A 20,864-nucleotide genomic window follows, 5' to 3' on the forward strand; every position below is an offset into this window, starting at 1 on the left:
CTGCCTCCCAAGTGCTGGGATTAAAGGCGTGAGCCACCACCGCCCAGCGAGAACACCTCATTCTTAAGTCAAGGTCAGAACATGACTGTAAGGAAGTGAAGGAGTGAGCTAAATGGGTGGTCAGGGAAGTAACTTTCTAGAAAAGGGGACCGGAATACAAAGGTCTGTTCCTGGTAGGTTTCAGAAGCACCCATTGTTAAGAGCACTGACTGATCTTCCAAAGGTCCTAAGTTCAAATCCCAGCAACCACATGGTGGCTCACAACCATCTGTAATGGGATCTGACACCCTCTTCTAGTGCCTCTGAAGACAGCTACACTGTACTTATGTATAACAATAAATAAATCTTTAAAAAAGAAAAAAGAAGCAGCCATTGTGAGGTTCAATTAAAAAAAATTAAAAAGGCGTGCACCACCACTCAGCTTGAAATCAGGATTTGTATGTAACCTCTACAATGCAATCATTTGTGAATGTAACCATTAAAACCCATGGCTACAAAAACCAACTGCCTGCCTATTATCTAAAGGATCGTGAATGACTGGCTGCTAGGGCGCTGATGGGACCAAAAGGTCAGAAAAGGGACAAAGTGCAGGTATGTACATACCTAGACTTGAAGGCTCCACTCTCAGTTTCTGACTGGCACCCAGGCACACCAAATAGCCGCCCCAACCACACGCTTCTGCCTGGTGTGGTTTGTTCCGTGGGTAGAGGTGCCTCCTGTGTACCCTCAGCTGTAGTTCCATGACGCCTGGGTCCCCACCGGAGAAGAGGGAAGCCCTCGGTGCCTCCAGAGGCATAGACCCGAGAAGCCTGGGTCAGCTGATCCCACCAGCTGCCTGGTGGAGGGTGTGTTGAGGGGGCTGAAGAGTCTGTAGTGGCCTCCGCTGAAGTCCCTCGGAGACTCTGAGCCAATCGTTCCCCCCAGTGCAGCACAGCCTGCACTGTCTGCTGGAGGGCAGGAGGGGGGCATGAAGGGGCAGGAGCCTGCTGCAGGCCCATGGGCAGGTGGTGGTGGTGTTCAAAGAGCAGGTCCAAGTGGAAGGTGAGCACCGACAGCGGCTGCAGCAGAAGCAACAGCTCTGTAGCCAGGGATGGACAGCTACCACGAGCCAAGGAGAAGAATCCAGTGGGTAGATACAAGAGGGATAGAAGACCTGGAACAGAGTAACCAACATCAGCCCCAGGCTGCCTCCTGTACCGATTCCAGAGTCAACAAACATCTTTCAGACCTGTCACCCTGGGTGAGCAACAGAGAGGCAGGAGGAGTTGGGCTACAGGACTGATAATTATCTCTCTGCCCCTGTGGAACCATTGCCTCCCAAGGGAGAGACTTGTCCAGTTAGTGCTGTTAACTGAGACTAGAAAGGGAAAGAAAAAAGGGCCTGGAACACACACAGGGGTGAGGACCTGCCTTTCAGGGTAGGGCTAGAACCTCCCTGAGGAAGAGACCCACGGAAGAATTGAAAGCTATGAGGTAGCAAGAAAGGGAAGAAAGCCAGGCAGTGATGGCACAAGCCTTTAACCCCAGCACTTGGGAGGCAGAGGCAGGCGGATTCCAGGCCAGCCTGGTCTACAGAGTGAGTACCAGTACAGCCAGGGCTGTTCAGAGAAACCCTGTCCAAAAAAAAAAAAAAGAAAGAAAGAAAGAAAGGAAGGAAGGAAGGAAGAAAAGAAAAAAGAAAAGAAGAAGGGGAAGGGGCCTATTCCAGGTGCCGGGAACAAGAGATGGCCCCCAGGCAAGGAAGACCTCAAGTGGAAAAATACAAAGGGCTAGAGAGCCTGGGCTGACTCTCCTCCCATACTCTTCCCCTAGGTGTGTATTCTGACCTCAGTACAGAGCAGCAGGAGAGCCTCTCCTCTCCTAGCCCCACAGTACCATGGCCCTCCCATCTGAGCTTCTGACCTGCATCGTCCTGGAGGCTTGAAAACCACAGTTCCAACTGTTTGGTGCTGGAGGAGAAAGGAGAGGTGGTAAATTCAGGGAAGAGGTGGAGAATGAGGGACAACACTGGAGAGGGAAGGTCTCTGGAAATGGCTTCCACTACTGTGTCCTAGCCATGATGTGCTGGTGCTCCCAAGGCTAACAGAGCAGTGGGGGAAGGGCCACACTCACTTGAGGAGCCCCAAGATGAAAGCGTGGAAGCGGCTGCGGCTGCTACTGAGCGGGGCCAGTCGGCTGACCTGGCTGTACAGAGATCCCATCGAATGTGTGCAGGAACCTGAGGACAGGGGCAAGGGTCAGCCAGGTTCAGGCTCCGCTCCCAGCGGATCCCACTCCCTTGTGGCTCACCTGGTTTCACAGATGCCTCTACAACGCTCCAAGGGCTGCTCCTACGCTGCCCAGTGATGAGGTCCTTCCGGAATGGCTTCAGCCCATCAGCCACCAGAGCATGGAGGGCCGGGCAGAGGGTGGTCAATACCAGATGCCCCACATCTGGGCTCAGCCGGCTATCTCCTAATTGAGCCTGTGGACAGCGCGAAAAGCGCAAAACAAGAGGGTTCAGAGGCGTGGCTAGCCAAGTGTTCCGGCGTTCTTCCACTTCCCTCTCACTACATTAAACCTTCCAACATCCTCCCTTAAACCAACTCACCTTCTGAACCAAGTTCCTAGCAGCCCCAAAATGCGAGATGATTTTGTCTACTGAAGCGCTGACAGCTATCAGGAGACCTGGGTGGAGATGGAAGGAAGACACATCAAAGCCCCCGGTTTCGAAGGGGGTTTGGGGTGGATAGCTATAGACCGAGGGTCATTCAAAAGGCGGGAAGGGTAACTACCTTTCTTCTGCTCCTGCAGCTGGCCAGTCCCACTCTGGGCTTCTGCCATCCACAGCCGCTGGGCCCCGGGAACACCGGCAAACGACCAGGAACTGCGCACTAAACAAGAGAAGGACGCTATGACGCTTTCTTGCCAAGGGTTACACAGAGGACGCCGGCTCCCTTGGTCTCATAATTTGAGGGGGAAAATAACACAGCCGCTTGGGGCATAGAGTGGAAGGTAGTCTTAGGCAAACCCCGGCCCTCGCCGCCCCCACCTCAGTTCCCATTGCCCTTTCTCTCTGGTTTAGTCGGGGAGCCACACCAACCAGCTAGCTAGCTGGCCCTTTAAGAAGGAAGATGACTGGGCGAGGAAACCCGAGGGCTGCACCCACTCCGAGCACGTGGGAGCCTCGACCAATGAAAAGATAGACAGACGGGAAAGGGTGGGGAGCCTTGGAGAACCCACGCAGTCACCTTGCACCTGGTCAATGCTAGGCTCCAGCTTCACCCTACTTGCGTCGGGACTAATGGCTAGAATCTCCTGGGAGGGGACAATAGGTCCAAACCACCGAGGCCAAGAACTTCCCTAGCGGAGGAATTCCACAGAGGGTGTGACCCCAGGTCCCTAACCGTGGACCTCTTAGGCTGGGCAGACCAGGTGGAGCCCGCTGTGCAGCGAGGGGAGCAGTCATGCTCCTCACCCCCAGCAAGGCCAGGCTCCCCGGGACTAACGAGCCCGCTGGGAGTCTGCCCCACTCCAAGGGCGAGACCTAGCCAGGCCCCCTAGAAAAAGGCTGGCCCAGGACTGGAGGGACAGCGAGCCGAGGCGCGGCCCGCGGGGCTGGCCCGGGTCCGTCTTACGTTGCCTGGGCGGAGGTGGTGGCCTTCTGGTCCAGCGAGGGGCGGTCGGCGGACACGGTGGTGTTGGCAGCGGGGGGGCGGGAACCTGGCGGGGTGGGGGCGCCGCGGCGGGGAAGGTGCTACTTCTGGGAAAGAGCGGGGATAGCAGCAGTGCCAGTTCAGGGCTGGCCAGGCAAGGCAAGGCCCCCCGAGTGGGAGGAGAGTAAGCTCCCACTGGGGATAGGCGCACAGGCAGGAGCTGCTCCTCCGGGGGACTCGCTGCCCCCAGCAGCCGGAGCCGGGAATTGGGCCACCCGGGGAGAGGCGTAAAGAGCAGGGACCCGGGTGCGCCCGCGCCCCCACCCTCCAACAGGGGGCGCCCGTCGGCCGAGAACCGGAAAACCGGGGGCCGAGGGAATAGCGAGGGACCGGCTGCAGGCGGGATTGGCGGGGCCAGGTGCAGAGGGGGAGGGCAGCGCGGCCGGCAGCCAGGCAAGGAGGGGCGGGAAAGAGAGGAGCAAAGAGTTAGTCCCTTCACTCCAAGATCCACCCGGTTTCCCTTTCCCAGAGCGAGCCCTGGAGATGGGGCGGGGAGGCCACTGCAGAAGGAGGGGACCAGGGGCGGGCTCAGGACCCGCCCTCCTGCGGGTCCGCGCTTCTTACCCACGGCGTGCGCGCGCGGTTCCTCGGGCTCCTGTGGGGCGGGTGCCTCCTCACCCGCCGGGGGGCTGGCTGCCCTGCCCTCCTCCGACAGCCCCTCCGCAATAGGCTGCAGCCCAAGTCGATTCTTCTTCCTCCGCGGAGGGACCGGAGGGGGAGGCGGTCGAGGCGGGACCAAAGCCCACCCAGCCGGAGGGTCCCGGGGCGGGACTGGCGGCGGCTGGGCTCGGCTTCGCGACCGGAGTTCCTTGAAGGTGGTGACTTCTCGCGGAGGTACCAAAGAACCTCCTAGGGACCCAGTCGGCGGGAGCTCAGTATCGGGCGAGAAGACTATGAGCCAGTCGCTGCGATCTTTCTTGGCCTGCGGCACAAGGGGCAGCCCTGGACCCCGCTTGCGCTTCTGGGCCAGCTCATGGAAGGACGTGATTGTCCGATGGAGCACCGGCTCCTGGCTGACGTCACCTCTCCATCCCCCATCAGTTTTCCCTGCATCTATTTTCGAACCAGAATTGGTGTTCAAACAAGGAGCCAATTTCCCAGATTCCGTTTTCAAGCTCGAGTTTGTATTTTCGTCTGTCTTCCGACCAGAGTCGCTATCCTCGATGGTTTTCCACCCAGCTTCAGTTTTCTCTGTGTCGATTTTCCAAATGGGGTTAATTTTCCAACTGGGCTCGGCTTTCCCTGCGTCAATTCTCCCATCTTCGGTCTCTGAAAGCTCAGAGCTAGCAAGGTCCTGTTCCCCACTGTCTTCCTCTTCCTCCAAGCCTGGGGAAGGTAGGTCCTGGCAGGTGGTCAGGGCGTTGCAGTTCGAGTCCAGGTCAGGTCCAGGTGGAGAAGATATCCCAGAGCAAGAATCGGGAGAGCAGCAGAAGCTGTCTGGAGAGCAGGTGCTAGGGCCCGCTGGAGCCACAGGAGAGCCCAGCTCCAAGATGCTTGGCTGAGGATTGGCATTCTCATTACCAGGCAGGTCTCGCGAGTAGACTGACACTGGAGACTCATCAGGGCTAAGGTCTGAGCAGGAGCTGAGAGAGGAAGAGCATCCTGGATCTGAAGGCGAGGCAGCCTCTTCCTCCTGGGAAGGGTCCTGCTGGTTTTCTATGCTGGGCCCGTGCTCCTGGCAGCATCTGCAGGGCACAGCCGGACTGTTGGAGTTGGCGTCCACAAGGGTCCCGCTGCAGGGCCCCCTGCTTTCCTTGCCCCCAGTGTCTCCCGGGGGCGGAGGTGTGCTCAGAGGCCCCTCTCGTAGTTCAGGACGGCGGGACAAGTGCAGGCCTAGGGAGACATGCTGGAGATGGATGTGGTTGAGGTTGCAGAGCAAAGCCCGCTGAGGGGACAGCATGGTACCGAGGACGACGTATGGCTTTCAGAGAACCAAGAGGATCCAGCGTCTCACGTCCACCTACCTGACAGGGCAGATGCAGACCTAGAAAACAGGGGCGGTTGAAACCTAGCTACTGAGATCACCGGAGGTGACTGAGGACTAGAACAGGCCTGGGAAGGATCTGGCTGCTTTGGGAAATATTTAAATGAGATTCAAATCACCATGAACAGGCCATTAGTTCCCACTGCAGTATTTGCAGGTGGAGCCGAACTTAACCTCCAGGGAACGGAGAAAGGAGGGTCATCAGAGAATGCGGTTGTACTCTCATCTTCGCGGGGCTGCGAAGCTTGAACAAGAGTGGGGCCTAGAATATGGGGGGGGGTGCGATGCTTGAAAAAGAATTAGGGCCCAGAATACAACGGTTCTTCCTAGTCAAGCTCTGTCCTCCAACCTACCCCTGGGAGGAAGGAGACCCCGCCCGGATCCAGTGAGGTGGATGGTGCAAACCCAAGACGAAAGGGAAAGGGTTTGATTAGCGCAGGAGAGGGGTCTGGGCTGGAGGAAAGGGAAGCATTCAGCTGTCAGCTTTACATCTGTCCCAGTCCCCGTTCAGCCCTAGCCTTCCTTCTGTGTCCTCACCCACCGCCACAAGATTTGTCCATTCACTGTGTCGTCCCCATCACCCAGCCATCGCCCATTTCTTTATTCTGTGACTGCTCCTCTCCCGTGCCATCCATCCATCCATCCATCCATCCATCCATCCATCCATCCATCCATCGGCACCCTCAGTCCGAGCCCTCCTCACCGCAGTCCTCCTGGAATCGCTTCGGCCTTGGGCTCGTCTGCGTCCCCGCCCAGCGGGGAAACAGAGCGGAGGGGAGGGGCACCGGCAAAACCCGCTGTGGCTGCGCAGCCGCACCCCTTCACGCATGGGCGTGGCATAGCTCAGGACCGCCCCCCCCACCCCCACCCCCCGCCTCCACGCAGCACTTGACGCTGCCTATGTCACCCATCTACAACACAGCAGCTTTGGGTCTCAAGGAATGCTTTTTGCCAACCTGGATTCCAAGCTGCCCTCTCCCACCCCTCCATTCTGGATAAAGCTGAACTCCTGACTGACACAAGCATAAAACCACAGGATGTTGAACAATAATTTATTCAGATCCCTCCCTCCCAGCCTCTATAATTCCGAGGTCACTTTCTCCGCTTGTAGATCTTGTTTGCAAGTTCCAAGAAGATGGATGGGGGCAGGGGCGCAGAGCACTGATCTATGAGACTCTTGAGGCGGTTGTAACTGTCTTCCTCGTACTTGAAGAACACGGACTGCAGATCCAGCTCTTCATACAGTGCTTTCACCTGCGCCACTTTTTCTGGATCCTTCTGCCCGTAATTCTCCTGGAAGCAGGAAAACAGCTTTACTTGGCTGGGTCCAAAGGCCCTCACAACTCAATCATTTATTCCAGAACACAACTCTCCTCTCTGGAGATCCAAGATATCAAGCATTGCCTCCCCCAACCCAAAGTTCAGGTACTGGCTCAGGATTCTACTTCCTCTGGGTCTCTCTGCCTTTACACTGCTGAGAGTCAGCAGTGTTGGGTAGCATGTTGTCTGGCACTGTCCAAAATCTCCCTGGTTCTGCCTGAGAGCCACCTTCAGCACATACACCAAATTGCACTGAGTTGCCAAATGTCTCCTAGACAAAAAAAATCACCCTGCTTTCCTAACCATCCTCCATCCCCTCTTAGCAAAGGGACATGCCACCCCAGGGCCCACGTGGGCACCTCTAAGATCTGACGCTGTTGAGGAGTGGCTCGTAGCAGACACTGAACCACCAGCCAGCTGCATTTGTTGTCCTGGATGTCAGTGCCGACCTTTCCGGTCACACTGGGGTCTCCAAAGAGATCAAGGTAGTCGTCCTAAGCAGCAGGCAAGAAAGGAGAGGTGAGAAGGCCTCCAGGCAGCAGCAAGAGGAAATATGCACTCTGCTGCCGGAGAACCTTCCTACCTGGATCTGAAAGAACTCGCCCATCTCCATGAGGATCTTCAGGGCACTGGCATGCTCCTTCTCCCCGTCAATGCCTGCCTGTAGGAGACAGATGAGGCAGCATGACCACAGGCACCTTGCCCTTCCTCATGCTTCCCATGGGCTTTGCTTAACTGCAGTCATTTTGAAAGCATCATGTCATTTTCCCTAGGAGCTGCAGCCATTATGGTTCCACTTTCTTTTTTTTTTTTGGTTTTTCGAGACAGGGTTTCTCTGTATAGCCCTGGCTGTCCTGGAACTTACTCTGTAGACCAGGCTGACCTCGAACTCAGAAATCCACCTGCCTCTGCCTCCCAAGTGCTGGGATTAAAGGCGTGCGCCACCACTGCCCGGCACAGTTCCACTTTCAATCCAACTTCTTACAAAAAGAAAACCTGAAGAGGCAGGTCAGGATGGACCATGAACCACTTCCATACCTAGTCTCTTGCCTTAGCCTCAATTTTCCTCTGCCCCGCCCCCCCACTCAGATGTACCACCCACAGGCCTTAACTCCACTCACTTTCCAGTATCAGAGGGACAGGGTGGCTTGCCTGAGGTCATACCATGGATGTCATACAATGGATGTGTCTACTTCGTGCCCTCCTGTTCCAACAGCCCCGAGGGAAAAACAGTGGAGGTGCCACTGACTCACCATGTACATGGCGGCCGCAACAGGCAAGTAAAAAGAGTAGAAAGCAGTCTTGTACTTGACAATAGATTTGTATCTGTGTCAGGGGAGAAGATACATTCATGAGGGCATGACCATCTTTTGTCTCCCACCGTGTACACATAGTTGTCCGGTGGCCTCACCTCTTTTCAGTATATCTACTGAGATCCACATGGCCCTGGGGTGCTGTCATGAGGTCTAGAGTCTGTCCGATCTCAGTCTGATAGGAACTCTAGGGAGGAAGATAACACATGGTCTCTAAGCCAGGCTTTCTCTAGGACCAAGAAATGCTGGCATCCTGGCCCTTGCATCCCAAGCAGCTGACAACCAGGAAGGCAGGCAGGAGGGGAGACAGCAACTCCATGCTCATAACCACATGGCAGCCTTCTCCACTGCCTCTGCATGCCATCACACCCTTCCCAGCCCAGCAGAGCAGAAGAGCACGCAACACAAGGCTAGAGCTATGGTGGACAGCTGTGGGTCCCCACCTGCAGAAAGAGCTCCAGCAGGTTGAGGTAGTAGGGCTGCTCCCTGCAGTAGAACTTCAGCAGGCGGTAGATGGAGGCTTCCAGAAGCAGAGCATCGTTGATGGCGTCCAAGCCTATGCCTGGCTGTTAGGAACAGCATGAAACAAGTTAATGCTGGCCAGATTCAAACCATCCCAGCAGACACCCCAACTACCTCCTCCCCTGTGGCTTACCCACCACACCCACTGCTACTTTCCTGTCTGCCTTACCTTCTGATACCAGCAGATCTGCCCCCGGCGAGTGAGAGAAGAGTCCATGATGTCATCTGACACAAGGAAGAAAGCCTGGAGCTAGAAGGAACACAGTAAGACCAAAGGACTTTCGGAGGAGCCCTCTCTCTTAGCGACAGCTGCTACTCTGGCCACTGCTGTACACTGGGTAGAAGGGCTGATGGTGGGGACCCTGACAAGTTATGGACCTCCTCTCAGATTCTGTGTATGCACCCTTTTTTTTTCAGGCTAATGAACTAAAATACACCTCTACCACTTCTAGTCGGCTCTAGGAGGCCCTGGTAGCAGGGAGACTATGAAACACCGTCATGTAGCTCACTTTTGCCCAAAATGTCAATTCCAATAAGTGACTGTGTTGGTTAGTTTAAGGTCGACTTAACACAAGCTATAGTCATTTGGCAAGAGGGAGTCTCAACTTAAAAGACTGGCATGGGCAAAACTGTGAGGCATTTTCCCAGTGGGTGCAGCCACCCCTGGGCAAGTAGTTCTGGGGTGTATAAGGGAGCAGATGGAGCAAGCTATGGGAACAAACCAGTCATCATCATCCTGTAATGGCATCTGCATTAACTGCCACCCTGACTTCCCTCAGTGACTGATAGCCACACTTCCAGGAGCACCACCCAAGCCCCAACTTGGCCATCAATGGCTCTTCCCTTTAGATAGAGCCTAGCTCCTCACATGGCTAAGGCCCTGCACTTCTGCCCTCACCTCTCCTTCCTGGGTGCTGAGATCACAGCTGTTTGCTGCCAAGCCTAGTTCTGTGCATAGCCGGGTGCTGAACCCAGGACTTCATGCCGGCAAATGCTCTTCAGCCTCAGCAAAGGGTTCCCTTGTATCCCTTCTAGATATCCCCAGAGCCTATCCCTGACCTCGGAGTGGAGCCTCCCAAGAGCTCTCTGTTAAGGAGACAACGCCCATGATACTTCCGGGTTGTTTCCTTGAGACAGAGCCTCACTGTGCCGGCCAGGCTGGCCTCAACCGCAGGGTCCTCAGCCCATCTCCTGAACACTGAACCACCCCTCTCTCCAGTCAGGCTACACATCTGCTACACAGCAACTTTAACGGAATGACTTGGCTTGATTTTGTTAAAAGTGCTGAGGATGGAACCCAGGGCTTTACACATGGTAGGGAAGACTTTTGACCCCCACAACAAAATTAAGCATTTTTTCTTTCAAAAAAATTCTATCATTATTGTGTGCAAGGGCTTCTATGATTGTGTGTACATGCCACAGCACACAAGCAGAGGTCACAGGACAACTTCTAGGAGTTGTTTTTTTTCTTTCCATCTTTCCATGGGTTCTGAGATGGAACTCACTTTGCTGGGCTTATTCGGTGAGTGTCTTTACCCACTAGAAAATTCCCAGCCCTTCACTGATCAGAGGTGAGGGAGGTGTGCCTCAGTGTGGATGCTCACATGCCACAGCACACAATGAGGTCAAAGGGTGACTTTTGGGAGTCAGTATATATCTTCATACATGGGCTCTAGGGAATCAAACTCAGGGCTCCAGAACTTTTACTGAATCACCCTGCCATCCCTACGATTCTCAATAGAAATCTATCGTTACATCATCCAAACACCACAAACTGATCTATTTAACAGACCAAGAATTTAGTAAGTCAGTTTAGGAGTCAATTTAGGAGTCAGGCGTGATGCACACACCTATAATCCCAGCTCTCAGAAGGCTGAAGTGAGGTGATCGTGAGTATGTATGAGCCGTACATACACAGTGAGACCCTGTCTCAAAAACATAAACAGCCAGGCACTGGTAGAGCTCACCTCTAATCCCAGCACTTGGGAGGCAGAGGCAGGTGGATCTGAGTTTGAGGCCAGCCTGGTCTACAGAGCAAGTTCCAGGACAGCCAGTGATATGCAAAGAAACCCTATCTTGAAAAACCAAAACCCAAAATAAAAACCAAGGGTAGGGATATTGTTAAGGGAGAAGAGTGTACTTATAACAGACAAGACCCTGGGCTTCATCATCAGCTTGGAAACCCCCTCACCCACCCAGAAAAAAAAAGTCACAGACATTCAAGAGCCAGGACTGAAACAAATTAGAGCCATAGGTGGGGACACATACCCTACCTTAGGGAAGCAGCTTTGTCAAAGACCTGAGCTGTTTGTTATGTGTATAGATGTTTGTATGTATGTGTGTTGTGTGTGCATGCATGGTATTACAGGTTTGTAGAGATGTGTGCATGTGTTGTGTGTGCATGTTTCATGTATGCATGTGCTCTGTGTACTTATGTTACAAATGCATCCATGTGGAGCTCAGAGGTCAATATTGGACATCTCCCTTATTTTGGGAGGGATTCTCTGAGATGTCTTTCTCATTTTTTAAATTTTATGTAACATTTTTGCCATCAACCTTTATGTATTTTTTTCACACATTTGTAAGAAATGAAAAGCTAGACAGGAAGTCAGGCAGTGGTGGTGCATGCCTTTAATCCCAGCACTTGGGAGGCAAAGACAGGCGGATTTCTGAGTTCAAGGCCAGCCTGGTCTACAGAGTAAGTTCCAGGACAGCCAGAGCTATACAAAGAAACCCTGTCTCGAAAAAATAAAACAAAAAAAAGAAAAGAAAAGCTAGACAGGAAAGAGAATGAATGTTTCATAAATTTGTCATCCTTGCAAAGGGGCCACCGTGCTAATCTCTGCATTGTTCCAATTTTAGTACATGTGCTACCAAACCGAGCACTATTTATTTTGCATGCATTGGCGTTGGTCTGCAAGTCTATCAGCTTATCATGTGCATGCCTGGTGCCCACGAAGACCAGAAGACGGTATCGGACCCCCTAGGTCTAAAGTTATAGATGGTTGTGAAGCATCATATGTGTACTAGCCATTGAAACCCAGTCCTCTGTAAGAGCAGCCAGTGCTCTTAACCACCAACCCATCTCTCCAGCCCTTCCAACTTATTCTTTGAGACAGGCTCTATCACTGAAACTATGCCAGACTTGCCAACAAGCTCCAGGGATCTGCATCTCTAACCACCCAAGGAAGGGGATTAGCGAGGAACTGAACACAAACAAACACAAGTGTTACTGCTTGCCCAGCACTGACAGAGCTGCTGCTCTAAATCTTGTGTGCATGTGTCTGTGTCACACGTGTTTACATGCATGGGTGTCTGGACTGGGCACATACACACATCAGGTGTCCTCCACACACTCCACCTTATTTTTTGGAGACAAACCTTCTTTCACTGAACCCAGAACTGACCGACTGGCTACACTAGCTTGCCATCGAGCTCTGGGGATCTGCCTGTCTCTATGCCCCAGCACTAGGTAGGCATATGTATTATGGATGTATACTGCCCATCACACAGTTGTGTGCATTAGTGTGGGCTTGAGCACAGGGGAGTAGAAGCCAAAGGAGGATACTAGGTCTCCTGCCTATCACATCAATGTGAAACAGGGTCTCTCTCTCTGAGCCAGGTAGCCCAGACAGCCTCTTGCCTCTGCCTACCATGCAGATTGTGTTCACAGCCATAGCAGGATTATCATATGATCCTGGCATCCAAATTCAGCTCTTTTGCTGAATTTGTATAGCCAATGCTCTCACCAGCCAAGCCATTTCACCAGCCTTTAAAACTATTTTTCTTTTCTTTTTTAAGTTTAGGAAATTTAAGGTTTCTGTTATTTGACACAGGGTTTCTTGAGTAGCCCTGGCTGTCCTAGAACCTAACTCTGTAGATCAGTATAGCCTAGAACTCAAAGAGATCCACTTGCCTCTGCTCCCAGTGATGAGACCAAAGGCGTTGGCCATCACCACCCGGTGAGATTTAAGGTTAACATTTCTGAAAATTCTCAGTCCCTGAAGTGATTCGCGCTGCCTAAATGTGACTATAGCACAGAAACACCAATACAAGCAAGAAACAAGCTTATTCTCCTCTTCAAGGAACCTCTGCTCCTCTGGACCATTCTTACCAGTTCTACACACCAGCCCACAGTCAGGGCCCGCTGCAGACTCTCAGGATCCTGTTTCCTTGGCTCCACCAGCTCCTGGAAGGCTTGTACCACAGTCAGACCCCGGTTGTACTTGCCTCCTACGGCATTGTACTCTAGGACCTGAGGCAAGATGAGAGGACATCAGGGTCCACAGCAGGGACCTAAAGAAAATTTTCCCTTCCCTTCTCCCTCTTTGAACCCCAAACCTCCCTTGGAGAGCCCCTGGATCTCTCCCCTCTTCATTTCTTCTCCAAAGTCCTATGGCATATGGCACCCAAGTACCTGCTTCATAACATACACCCAATTCTTCCCCCAAGCAGAGAACTTGGGCCACCTGCAAACAAGCCTGTACTGAAGACAAGGGCCCTGGTACAGAGGGATGGCAAACTCCCATAATCTCAATACTCAGAGGGTGGAAGCAGGCAGACTGCATGAGTCTGAGGCCAGCCTCAGATACAGGATGAGTTCCAGCCAGCCTTGGCTATAGAAAACAAACAAACAGAACAAAAAACAAGGCCTCTCCAACGTTAGCCAAAGGAAGGCACTGAAGGGACAGCAAGTTCCAGGGCTATTTCTGACCCCTCCAATGTCCTCCTCCTGGGGCCTTCTCAACTGTGTTTTCTGCCAGACAGCAGCCCTAGCTAGCTAAAGAGATAGCTCTTTCATACCTACACAGACAATATAGACAAAGAAAACTCTCCTCCTTGGGTTTTTTCCTCAGAGATGAGACAACACTTATAAAAAAGAATTCCCCAGGCGACAGAGATGGCTCAGCAGTGAAAAGCACTGACTGCCCCTCCAGAGGACCTGGGTTCAATTCCCAGCATCCACATGGCAGCTCACAGCTGTCCTCACACAGACATATATGCAGGGAAAAATGCCAACACACAAAAGATAAAAATAAACAAAAATGTATGTCTTTAAAAGAAAAGAATTCCCAATCTGGGTATGATGGGACTGTAACTGATAGAGCACACAGTAGGCTGAAGCAGGAGGTTGTGTGTCTGAAGCCATGTGGGCTTAAAAAGAAAGAAACTCTACCTTAAGATAAACATTGGAGGGAAACAGGTAACTGGAGCTCTAGAACTGCACCCATTCCCTTCCTAGAACAGTGCTAACAGTGCAGTAAGTCCCCTCAGGCCTCAGGGCCAACAGCCTCTTGGTGCCTGCTAAGATCCTATCTTATCGTTTCAGGGCATGAAATCCAACTTCACTAGGTCCAAGGCTCTACCCTAAAGCAAAGCTGTTTGGATGGTCAAAAGTCAGGGAGCCAAATATCAGGGAGGGAGGGCTGAAGTTCAGCAGGGACCCATCCACTCCAGAGACTCAGGTAAAAACCATTGGCTTTTTTTTTTTCCCAGTAAAAAATTACCGTCCTCTTCAGTCCTGAACCCCTCACCTCCTTGAGCCGGGTAATGGCATCCCCTGTTTCTGGGTGTCCCAGCTCCTCCTCAGTCAGCACCTTGACAATCTGGGTGAAGTGCTGGATGAAATTCTGCTTGTCTTGATTATAAACATCCAATTTCTGGTTTCCATTCATTCTGACAGAGGAGCTAAATGCTCTGAGGGAAAGAAAAACATACACACACAAACGAATGAGAGGGTAGCTCCGGTGCTTCCCTCCCTGAAGCCCCGCACCCCAACCACACTCACCGAGGCTCCTCTGTCCACACTTGGCACCACCAGCGGGCACTGTGCCAGGCCCCCAGGACTGGACACCCATATGCCAGGGAGGGTCGTTGTAGGAAACCAAGCCACCTCTCCCGGGGTGCCCAGCAGGGGGCTGGCAGCAGGAAGACCCCCAGAGATCTCAGCCAGCGGGACAGGGGCATCCTGGGTGGGCATGGGGGTGGGGGACACCAAGCACTCCCTGCAGGAGCAAGCACCGAAGGCAGATGCTTGGTAGCAGTTACCTAAGGCATCCCCCAAGCCAAGCTTTTAACCTCCTGCATTAGAACGCCCCACCCTGTTTCTAGATTCAAAAATTACATAAAGAACACACGGGAAATGAAAAATATATCGGAGTGACTGAGATCCAATAGATCTTCACTTAAACCGAAAATGGCTAAAACTGAACGCTATCTACTTCCAAGGCGGCTGCGTTCACTACAATTCGGAACGGAGAATTATGGGATGGAAGGTCCTTAAGTCACACTATCAATGGAGACAACAAACTCAAGTTCAGTGGATATTAGATAGCTGAGCTGACGAAGACCCAAAGCTACAACCGAGGGGTCCGCGTGTAGGGGAAGGAGAGGGAGGTTCGAGCTCTTAGAAACGCCCAATGAGAGGACTGGAACCGAAGGTGCTGCAGGCTTGTCGTCTGTACGGGCACCGGAGCTAACCGCAGCAGCCGGCCTCGGAGCAACAGGTGGGCGTGGGAGGGCTCAAAAGAGTAAACTCGCGGCCTGGCGTACGGAGGACTTGAGGAACACACCAGCGTTTAGAAACTCACGAAAGCACAAGCAAACCGTTCGGTCTGACCCACCAACCCCAAGACCGGTAACTCCGACACGGGCTGGTCCTTCGGGGCCTCCGAGCTTCACCCGACTTGACACGGGAGTAAATCTCAGCTCCAGCCCCCAACAATAGCTCTCACCTGTTCTTCAACGCGGATTCTCCTGGGTCCAAGATGTTTGCGGCTTACACCTAAAAGCGGAGCGTGCATCCGCTCAGCACTCTGGGTATTGTAGTTCCCAGTTTCCAGGCTCAGTCGGCAGAACCTAAAGCTAATACTACGACTCCCGGCATGCCGCGGACCAGGCCGCCAGAAACTCAGATTTGGGCCTCAGGATGGGCGTAACTGAGTTCGCTGATTGGTTGAATGGCCTCGTGTGAGCATGGGCCTTGTGACGACTGGCCAATGAAAGGGTGGCGCGCAGGCCATCAGCCCACTGAGCGGTGGGCGGTGTCCGTACACCCACCCAGACCAAAAGTCTGGGAATTCGGTTATCTAGTTCCTAGCTGTAGCTTTTCCAGTGCTTCTGGTTGGGAGTGTTACTAAGATCCCAGAATAACCAGCCTTGCAACTTCCTATTTCCAACTCTGACAAATCACTTCTTACATCTTTGATTCTAGCTAGGTGAGGTCATCACCCTTTTTTCCAGTCCTTAGAAGGGATGCGGCAACATCAAGAGTTGAAAGCCAGTGTGGGTCTTACAATGAGTTTTAGGCTACTCAGAAGACTATATGACTATATGAGAGAAAACAACACCTTACCCTCAGGTTCTTTGGCTCCCTTGATGCAAAAGGATAAAAACTCAAAACAGAAGTTAGAACTTTCGGCTTCACAGTTTGCCAGTCCACTAGATTGACTTTTTTTTTTTTTTTTTTTTTTTTTTGGTTTTTCGAGACAGGGTTTCTCTGTAGCCCTGGCTGTCCTGGAACTCACTCTGTAGACCAGGCTGGCCTCGAACTCAGAAATCCGCCTGCCTCTGCCTCCCAAGTGCTGGGATTAAAGGCGTGCGCCACCACCGCCCGGCAAGATTGACTCTTTTATACTCCTCCCCAAACCCCTATCACAATCAGGAAAGAGACCTGAAGCTACAAACCAACTAAGACATTAATGGACTTGTGCTTGTTCGTGGTCCCAAAGAAAGAGACCACTACCACTCCCGACTAAAAAGTTGAAGGGTCTAGACAAGGTAAACTTTACTCTCTTGTTTATTTTGTTTTTCGAGACATGGTTTCTCTGCGTAGTGTGGCTGTCCTGGAACTCTCACCGTCCATCCGGCTAAACCTCACTTCACTGGGTTCCACCTGCCTCTGCGTATGAAGCACTGGGATTAAAGGCCTGTGCTATCTTCAGCCGGCCAGGTAGGTTTTTATTGTAGATATGAGAAGTAGAAACGAGGAAGAGGACAGCCAGAGGCATCTGGAAGAGTCCAGAGCAAAAAGAAAATAATATATTGAACATGGCTCGAAGATGGACTAAGCCATGCTTGAGAGGAGGTGGGAGGGAACTAAGGGAGGACGAAGAAGCATAGCTGAAATGGGTTATAAGAATATGAAGTGCATCCTGAGCTAGAGACCTTTAGGGTAATGGGGGAGGTAAGAAGAGCCAGGCGACTGTGGTACACTGTGGGAGCCTCTGCCCAGTGTAAGGGAAGTGGCTCCTTTGGTAAAGGGGAACTGGTTTTACAGGTTCCTGAGGAATGCTAGTTTTGGTCAGAATTTGAGGAAATGGAGTTTCCTTCAGACCTCCTCTGGACAGTAAGAAACATATACAAGGCAGTGTAACAAAAAGAGTTATAAAACAAACTCATGGTAATACCCAACTAACTGTCAAGATGCCAAGTCTGTGCAAGAAGAGAATAGCTATCAACCACTGGATTTCCAAATGCAAAAGAATAATTGAGATTGTTACCTCACACTGAGGGACTAGGAGGTTGACTCCCTCATAGGCAGATGTGGAAAGGCCTGTGACTGGGTAATAACAATGGTGGACTTCCAAGAGGGCTGGCTTCTTCCACACACTCCTCACCTGAGGCAAAAGGCTCTCAGGTTAGAGCAAAGGCTTTGTGGGCATTTTCTTCTGCAAACATGGCCAATGTTAGTGGATAGTTCAAGGACATAGTTACACAACAGTTGTGAGCCAATCCGTCATCCTGTCTGTTTTCAAACTAGCCTACCCTAAAATAGGGAAGGAAGATCACTCAGACTTTAGGAGAAGCTGACAGACTATAGGAGAAGCTGACAATCCCCCCTCTGCTTTGTGGAGAATCTGTCTCTGTGTGTCTGCTGTGTGTATGTGTGTGTGTGTGTGTGTTTTATGGTGTGTTTTTCCTCACCTAAAATAAAAACCTTTCTGGCTATGGATTCTGGCTGCTCCTGTTTGCTTTGTCTGAGACTTCCCCAGCTCTTACCTCCTACACTCCATATCTTTTCTGCCTTTTAAGTCTTTAGCTGCCAAAGAAAATGAACCCAACAAAGACTGTACCATTTTGAGGGTTTGTCTGGGATGTCTTCTGAGAAGCATTGATACATTAGGTGAGTGTAAATCAGGCTAAAGCCTGAAAAGATAGGATGATGCAATCATTGAGCAGCAGTACCTTGCACACACATACACACACACACACACACACACACACACATTAGATCTTAGATATATAAATATGTATTTTATTTCATAGATTAACAGCTAAAATCATAGAAAAAATCTCATGAGAACACATTGGGATAATAAGTCTTTATTACTGTGGGACTAGAGAGCTGGCTCAGTGATTGAGTGTTTCCAGATATTCCAGAGCACCAGAATTCGGTTCCCAGTGCCCAGAATCAGGCTGATCACAATTACCTGTAACGTTCAGTCCCTCTAGGACATACAAACATATGGCAGAGACACACAAATAAAAATAAAATACATTTTTTTCTATAATATCATTTTTTAAAGACTTATTTTATTTATATGAGTACATTGTTGCTGTCTTCAGACACACCAGAAGAGGGCATCAGATCCCATTACAGATGGTTGTGAGCCACCATGTGGTTTCTGGGAATTGAACTCAGGACCTCTAGAAGAGCAGTCAGTGCTCTTAACGGCTGAGCCATTTCTCCAGTCCTATAACACCATTTTTATTAAATGGGTTGCCCCTTTTCATTGTTGTAACTAAGGAGCAACTTACAGAAGGAATGCTTAATTCTGTCTCACAGGCTGAAGGAATACAGTCTATGATGACAGGTAAGAAGCAAAGGGTTGTACAGAAGAGAGGAAGGAGGAAAAAGGAGACCTGTAAGAACAGCTCTGGGGAGGCCAAGAGGTCAAGTTCCCCGAGACCAACCTGAATTGCCTGAGACCCTGTCTCAAACAAACAAAAACAGGGCTAGTGAGTGGTAGGTGGCTTGATAGATAAGGGTGCTTGCCTCCAAGCCTGAAGACTTGAGTTCAATTCCTGGAACTCACATTGGTGGAAGGAGAGAACTGACTCTGGTAAAGTTGTCCTCTGATGTCGCTGTACTAGTCAGGATTTTCTAGAGTCACAGAATTTATGGGTAGTTTCTATATGGCAAAGGAACTTGTTGATGACTTTACAGTCTGTAGTCCAACTCCCAACAATGGTCAGCAGCAGCTGTGAATGGAAGTCCAAGGATCTAGCAGTTGCTCAGTCCCACAAGGCAAGCAGGCAAAGAAGAGAGAGAGCCTTCCTTCTTCCAATATCCTTATATAGTCTCCAGCAAAAAGTGTGGCCCAGATTAAAGGTATGTGCCACCACACCTTTAATCCCAGATAACCTTGAACTTGGAGATTTTCCCATTTTAATCTTCTGGGATTCATAGCCACTATGCCTCAAGATCTCCATGCCCATATACAGGTCAGAAACTTGTATCTCGGGCTGGAGAGATGGCTCAGCGGTTAAGAGCACCGATTGCTCTTCCAAAGGTCCTGAGTTCAAATCCTAGCAACCACATGGTGGCTCACAACCATCCATAACAAGATCTGACTTCCTCTTCAGGAGTGTCTGAAGACAGCTACAGTGTACTTACATATAATAAATAAACAAATAAATAAATAAATAAAAAGCTGGAAAACAATTAAAAAAAAAAAGAAACTTGTATCTCAGGCTGGTGAAATGGCTCAACAGGTAAGAACACTGACTGCTCTTCTGCAGGTCCTGAGTTCAAATCCCAGCAACCACATGGTGGCTCACAACCACCCGTAATGAGATCTGACACCCTTTTCTGGTATGTCTAAAGACAGCTACAGTGTACTTACTTAATAATAAATAAATATTAAAAAAATTAAAAAAAAAAAGAAACTTGTATCTCCCAGCCCTCCAATTCTGGATTGTAGTTCATTCCAGATATAGTTAAGTTGACAACCAGGAATAGCCACTACAATCCACTCCTTGCCGACTTGACACAAATAATGTCCATGTCTCAAGTCCACGTGAAACAATAACAAGGTCATAAATATGCCTAATATGATATAACTATTCCTCATAAAATTGCAAATGCATTTGTAAATTTACAATGGGCAATGTCCCTTGGGAACATTCTTTTAATGTCTCAACTTAAATACCAATTGTCATTAAATTGGAAGAAAGAAAAATGTATTCTTAACAAAATAAAACAGAAGAATTCATATTACTTTATAATCCTCATTTCTAAAACTGGTTACATGGCCTTAGCTGGTATTTATAACTCCCTCCCTTTACTCCCCATTCTGTATTTCCTTCCCCCTCAGCAAGCACCTCAGCAGGTCTTGGCTCTTTTTCTGGAGGATTAACCCATACCTTCATTACTGATGAGTCTGTGTCCTTTGTCAACCTGCTTGAATTAGGCTGTTGTAATTTCCCATTGACTTTAATCACAGGACATGGAAGTACTAAGAGATGCCCTAAGGGATCTTCTGCGCTCCAGACATATTCCTGCTTACCTCCATTGTGAAGAGGCAATCCAGTTTCCCCATGGTAATCTGGATCTATCACCCCTCCTAACACTGTTATTCCTCTCTTAGCCTGTTGGTTTAAGGGCATTAGAAGCCCAAAATGACCAGGGAGAAGTCTGAGCTTCCAGTTCAATGGAATGTGTGTTGTGGCTCCTGGTACAAGAACTCCACCCTCTGGAACCAAAACTTCTAGGCCAGCAGAACCTAGAGTTGTGGGGACAGGAGGTAAAAATTTTCCTAGAGGGTCACTAGGAGTGATAGTGAGTGGAACTATTCCCTTTTCCATCCCTTGATTCCTGGACCCATGGATCCTGGCTATAGGAGAAACTGTAACATATATTGGACGCTGATTCAAAGCATATACTGCCTTCTGAAGAACTCTGCCCCAACCCTCCATGCTGTTGCCACCTAATTGGCGCTATATCTGTGTCTTCAAAAGGTCATTCCATCTTTCTATCAGACCAGCAGCTTCAGGATGATGGGGAACATGGTAAGACCAGTGGATTCC

The 20,864-nt window shown here is 50.6% G+C and overlaps 2 protein-coding genes and 1 non-coding gene across 8 annotated transcripts in view; all 3 read right to left on the reverse strand.

Annotated features, from left to right (window-relative positions):
- The window catches only part of Rusc1 (RUN and SH3 domain containing 1), a 9,761-nt gene extending 3,261 nt beyond the window's left edge, over positions 1–6,500 (reverse strand). Inside the window, exons 1-9 of one of the 4 annotated variants that reach the window (XM_031374447.1) lie at positions 6,383–6,500; positions 4,260–5,679; positions 3,618–4,028; positions 2,775–2,873; positions 2,591–2,667; positions 2,290–2,464; positions 2,113–2,218; positions 1,903–1,949; positions 604–1,153 (exon numbers count right to left, since the gene is read on the reverse strand). In XM_031374447.1, coding sequence (XP_031230307.1) covers positions 604–1,153; positions 1,903–1,949; positions 2,113–2,218; positions 2,290–2,464; positions 2,591–2,667; positions 2,775–2,873; positions 3,618–4,028; positions 4,260–5,595 — 2,801 coding nt within the window. In that variant the 5' untranslated portion in view covers positions 5,596–5,679; positions 6,383–6,500. Of the gene's footprint in view, positions 1–603; positions 1,154–1,902; positions 1,950–2,112; positions 2,219–2,289; positions 2,465–2,590; positions 2,668–2,774; positions 2,874–3,031; positions 3,120–3,617; positions 4,029–4,259; positions 5,680–6,382 lie in introns of those variants that run through there. The other 3 variants (XM_031374444.1, XM_031374445.1, XM_031374446.1) reach the window with 3 other exon arrangements.
- A 217-nt stretch (positions 6,501–6,717) lies between these two features.
- On the reverse strand, positions 6,718–15,782 carry Fdps (farnesyl diphosphate synthase). 3 transcript variants are annotated; one of them, XM_031374449.1, is made up of 10 exons: positions 15,569–15,782; positions 14,369–14,531; positions 12,949–13,089; positions 9,004–9,084; positions 8,756–8,878; positions 8,411–8,499; positions 8,253–8,325; positions 7,583–7,660; positions 7,359–7,493; positions 6,718–6,972 (listed from the first exon to the last, which is right to left on the reverse strand). In XM_031374449.1, the coding sequence occupies exons 2-10, from the start codon at positions 14,507–14,509 to the stop codon at positions 6,772–6,774; spliced, it is 1,062 nt and encodes a 353-aa protein (XP_031230309.1). In that variant the 5' UTR covers positions 14,510–14,531; positions 15,569–15,782; the 3' UTR covers positions 6,718–6,771. The 3 variants fall into 3 exon arrangements, with proteins under 3 accessions (XP_031230309.1, XP_031230311.1, XP_031230308.1); XM_031374451.1 differs by lacking the exon at positions 15,569–15,782 and adding an exon at positions 15,425–15,447; XM_031374448.1 differs by lacking the exon at positions 15,569–15,782 and adding an exon at positions 14,623–15,377.
- LOC116094514 lies at positions 11,618–11,720 on the reverse strand. Its single transcript, XR_004120161.1, has one exon. It is a non-coding gene; the product is annotated as a U6 spliceosomal RNA (small nuclear RNA).
- Positions 15,783–20,864: the final 5,082 nt, after the last annotated feature.

Source organism: Mastomys coucha, unplaced genomic scaffold, assembly GCF_008632895.1.
Source record: "Mastomys coucha isolate ucsf_1 unplaced genomic scaffold, UCSF_Mcou_1 pScaffold16, whole genome shotgun sequence".
In the NCBI taxonomy this organism is placed as follows: domain Eukaryota; kingdom Metazoa; phylum Chordata; class Mammalia; order Rodentia; family Muridae; genus Mastomys; species Mastomys coucha.

Excerpts from the sequence above, each read along its gene's own strand:
- Fdps (XM_031374448.1), bottom strand. The coding sequence starts at position 14,801 with ATGCCCCTGTCCCGCTGGCTGAGATCTCTGGGGGTCTTCCTGCTGCCA. Across the intron at positions 8,879-9,003 it reads AGATCTGCTGGTATCAGAAG|CCAGGCATAGGCTTGGACGC; the intron begins GTAAGGCAGACA and ends TGTTCCTAACAG. Across the intron at positions 8,326-8,410 it reads AGTAGATATACTGAAAAGAG|ATACAAATCTATTGTCAAGT; the intron begins GTGAGGCCACCG and ends CCCCTGACACAG.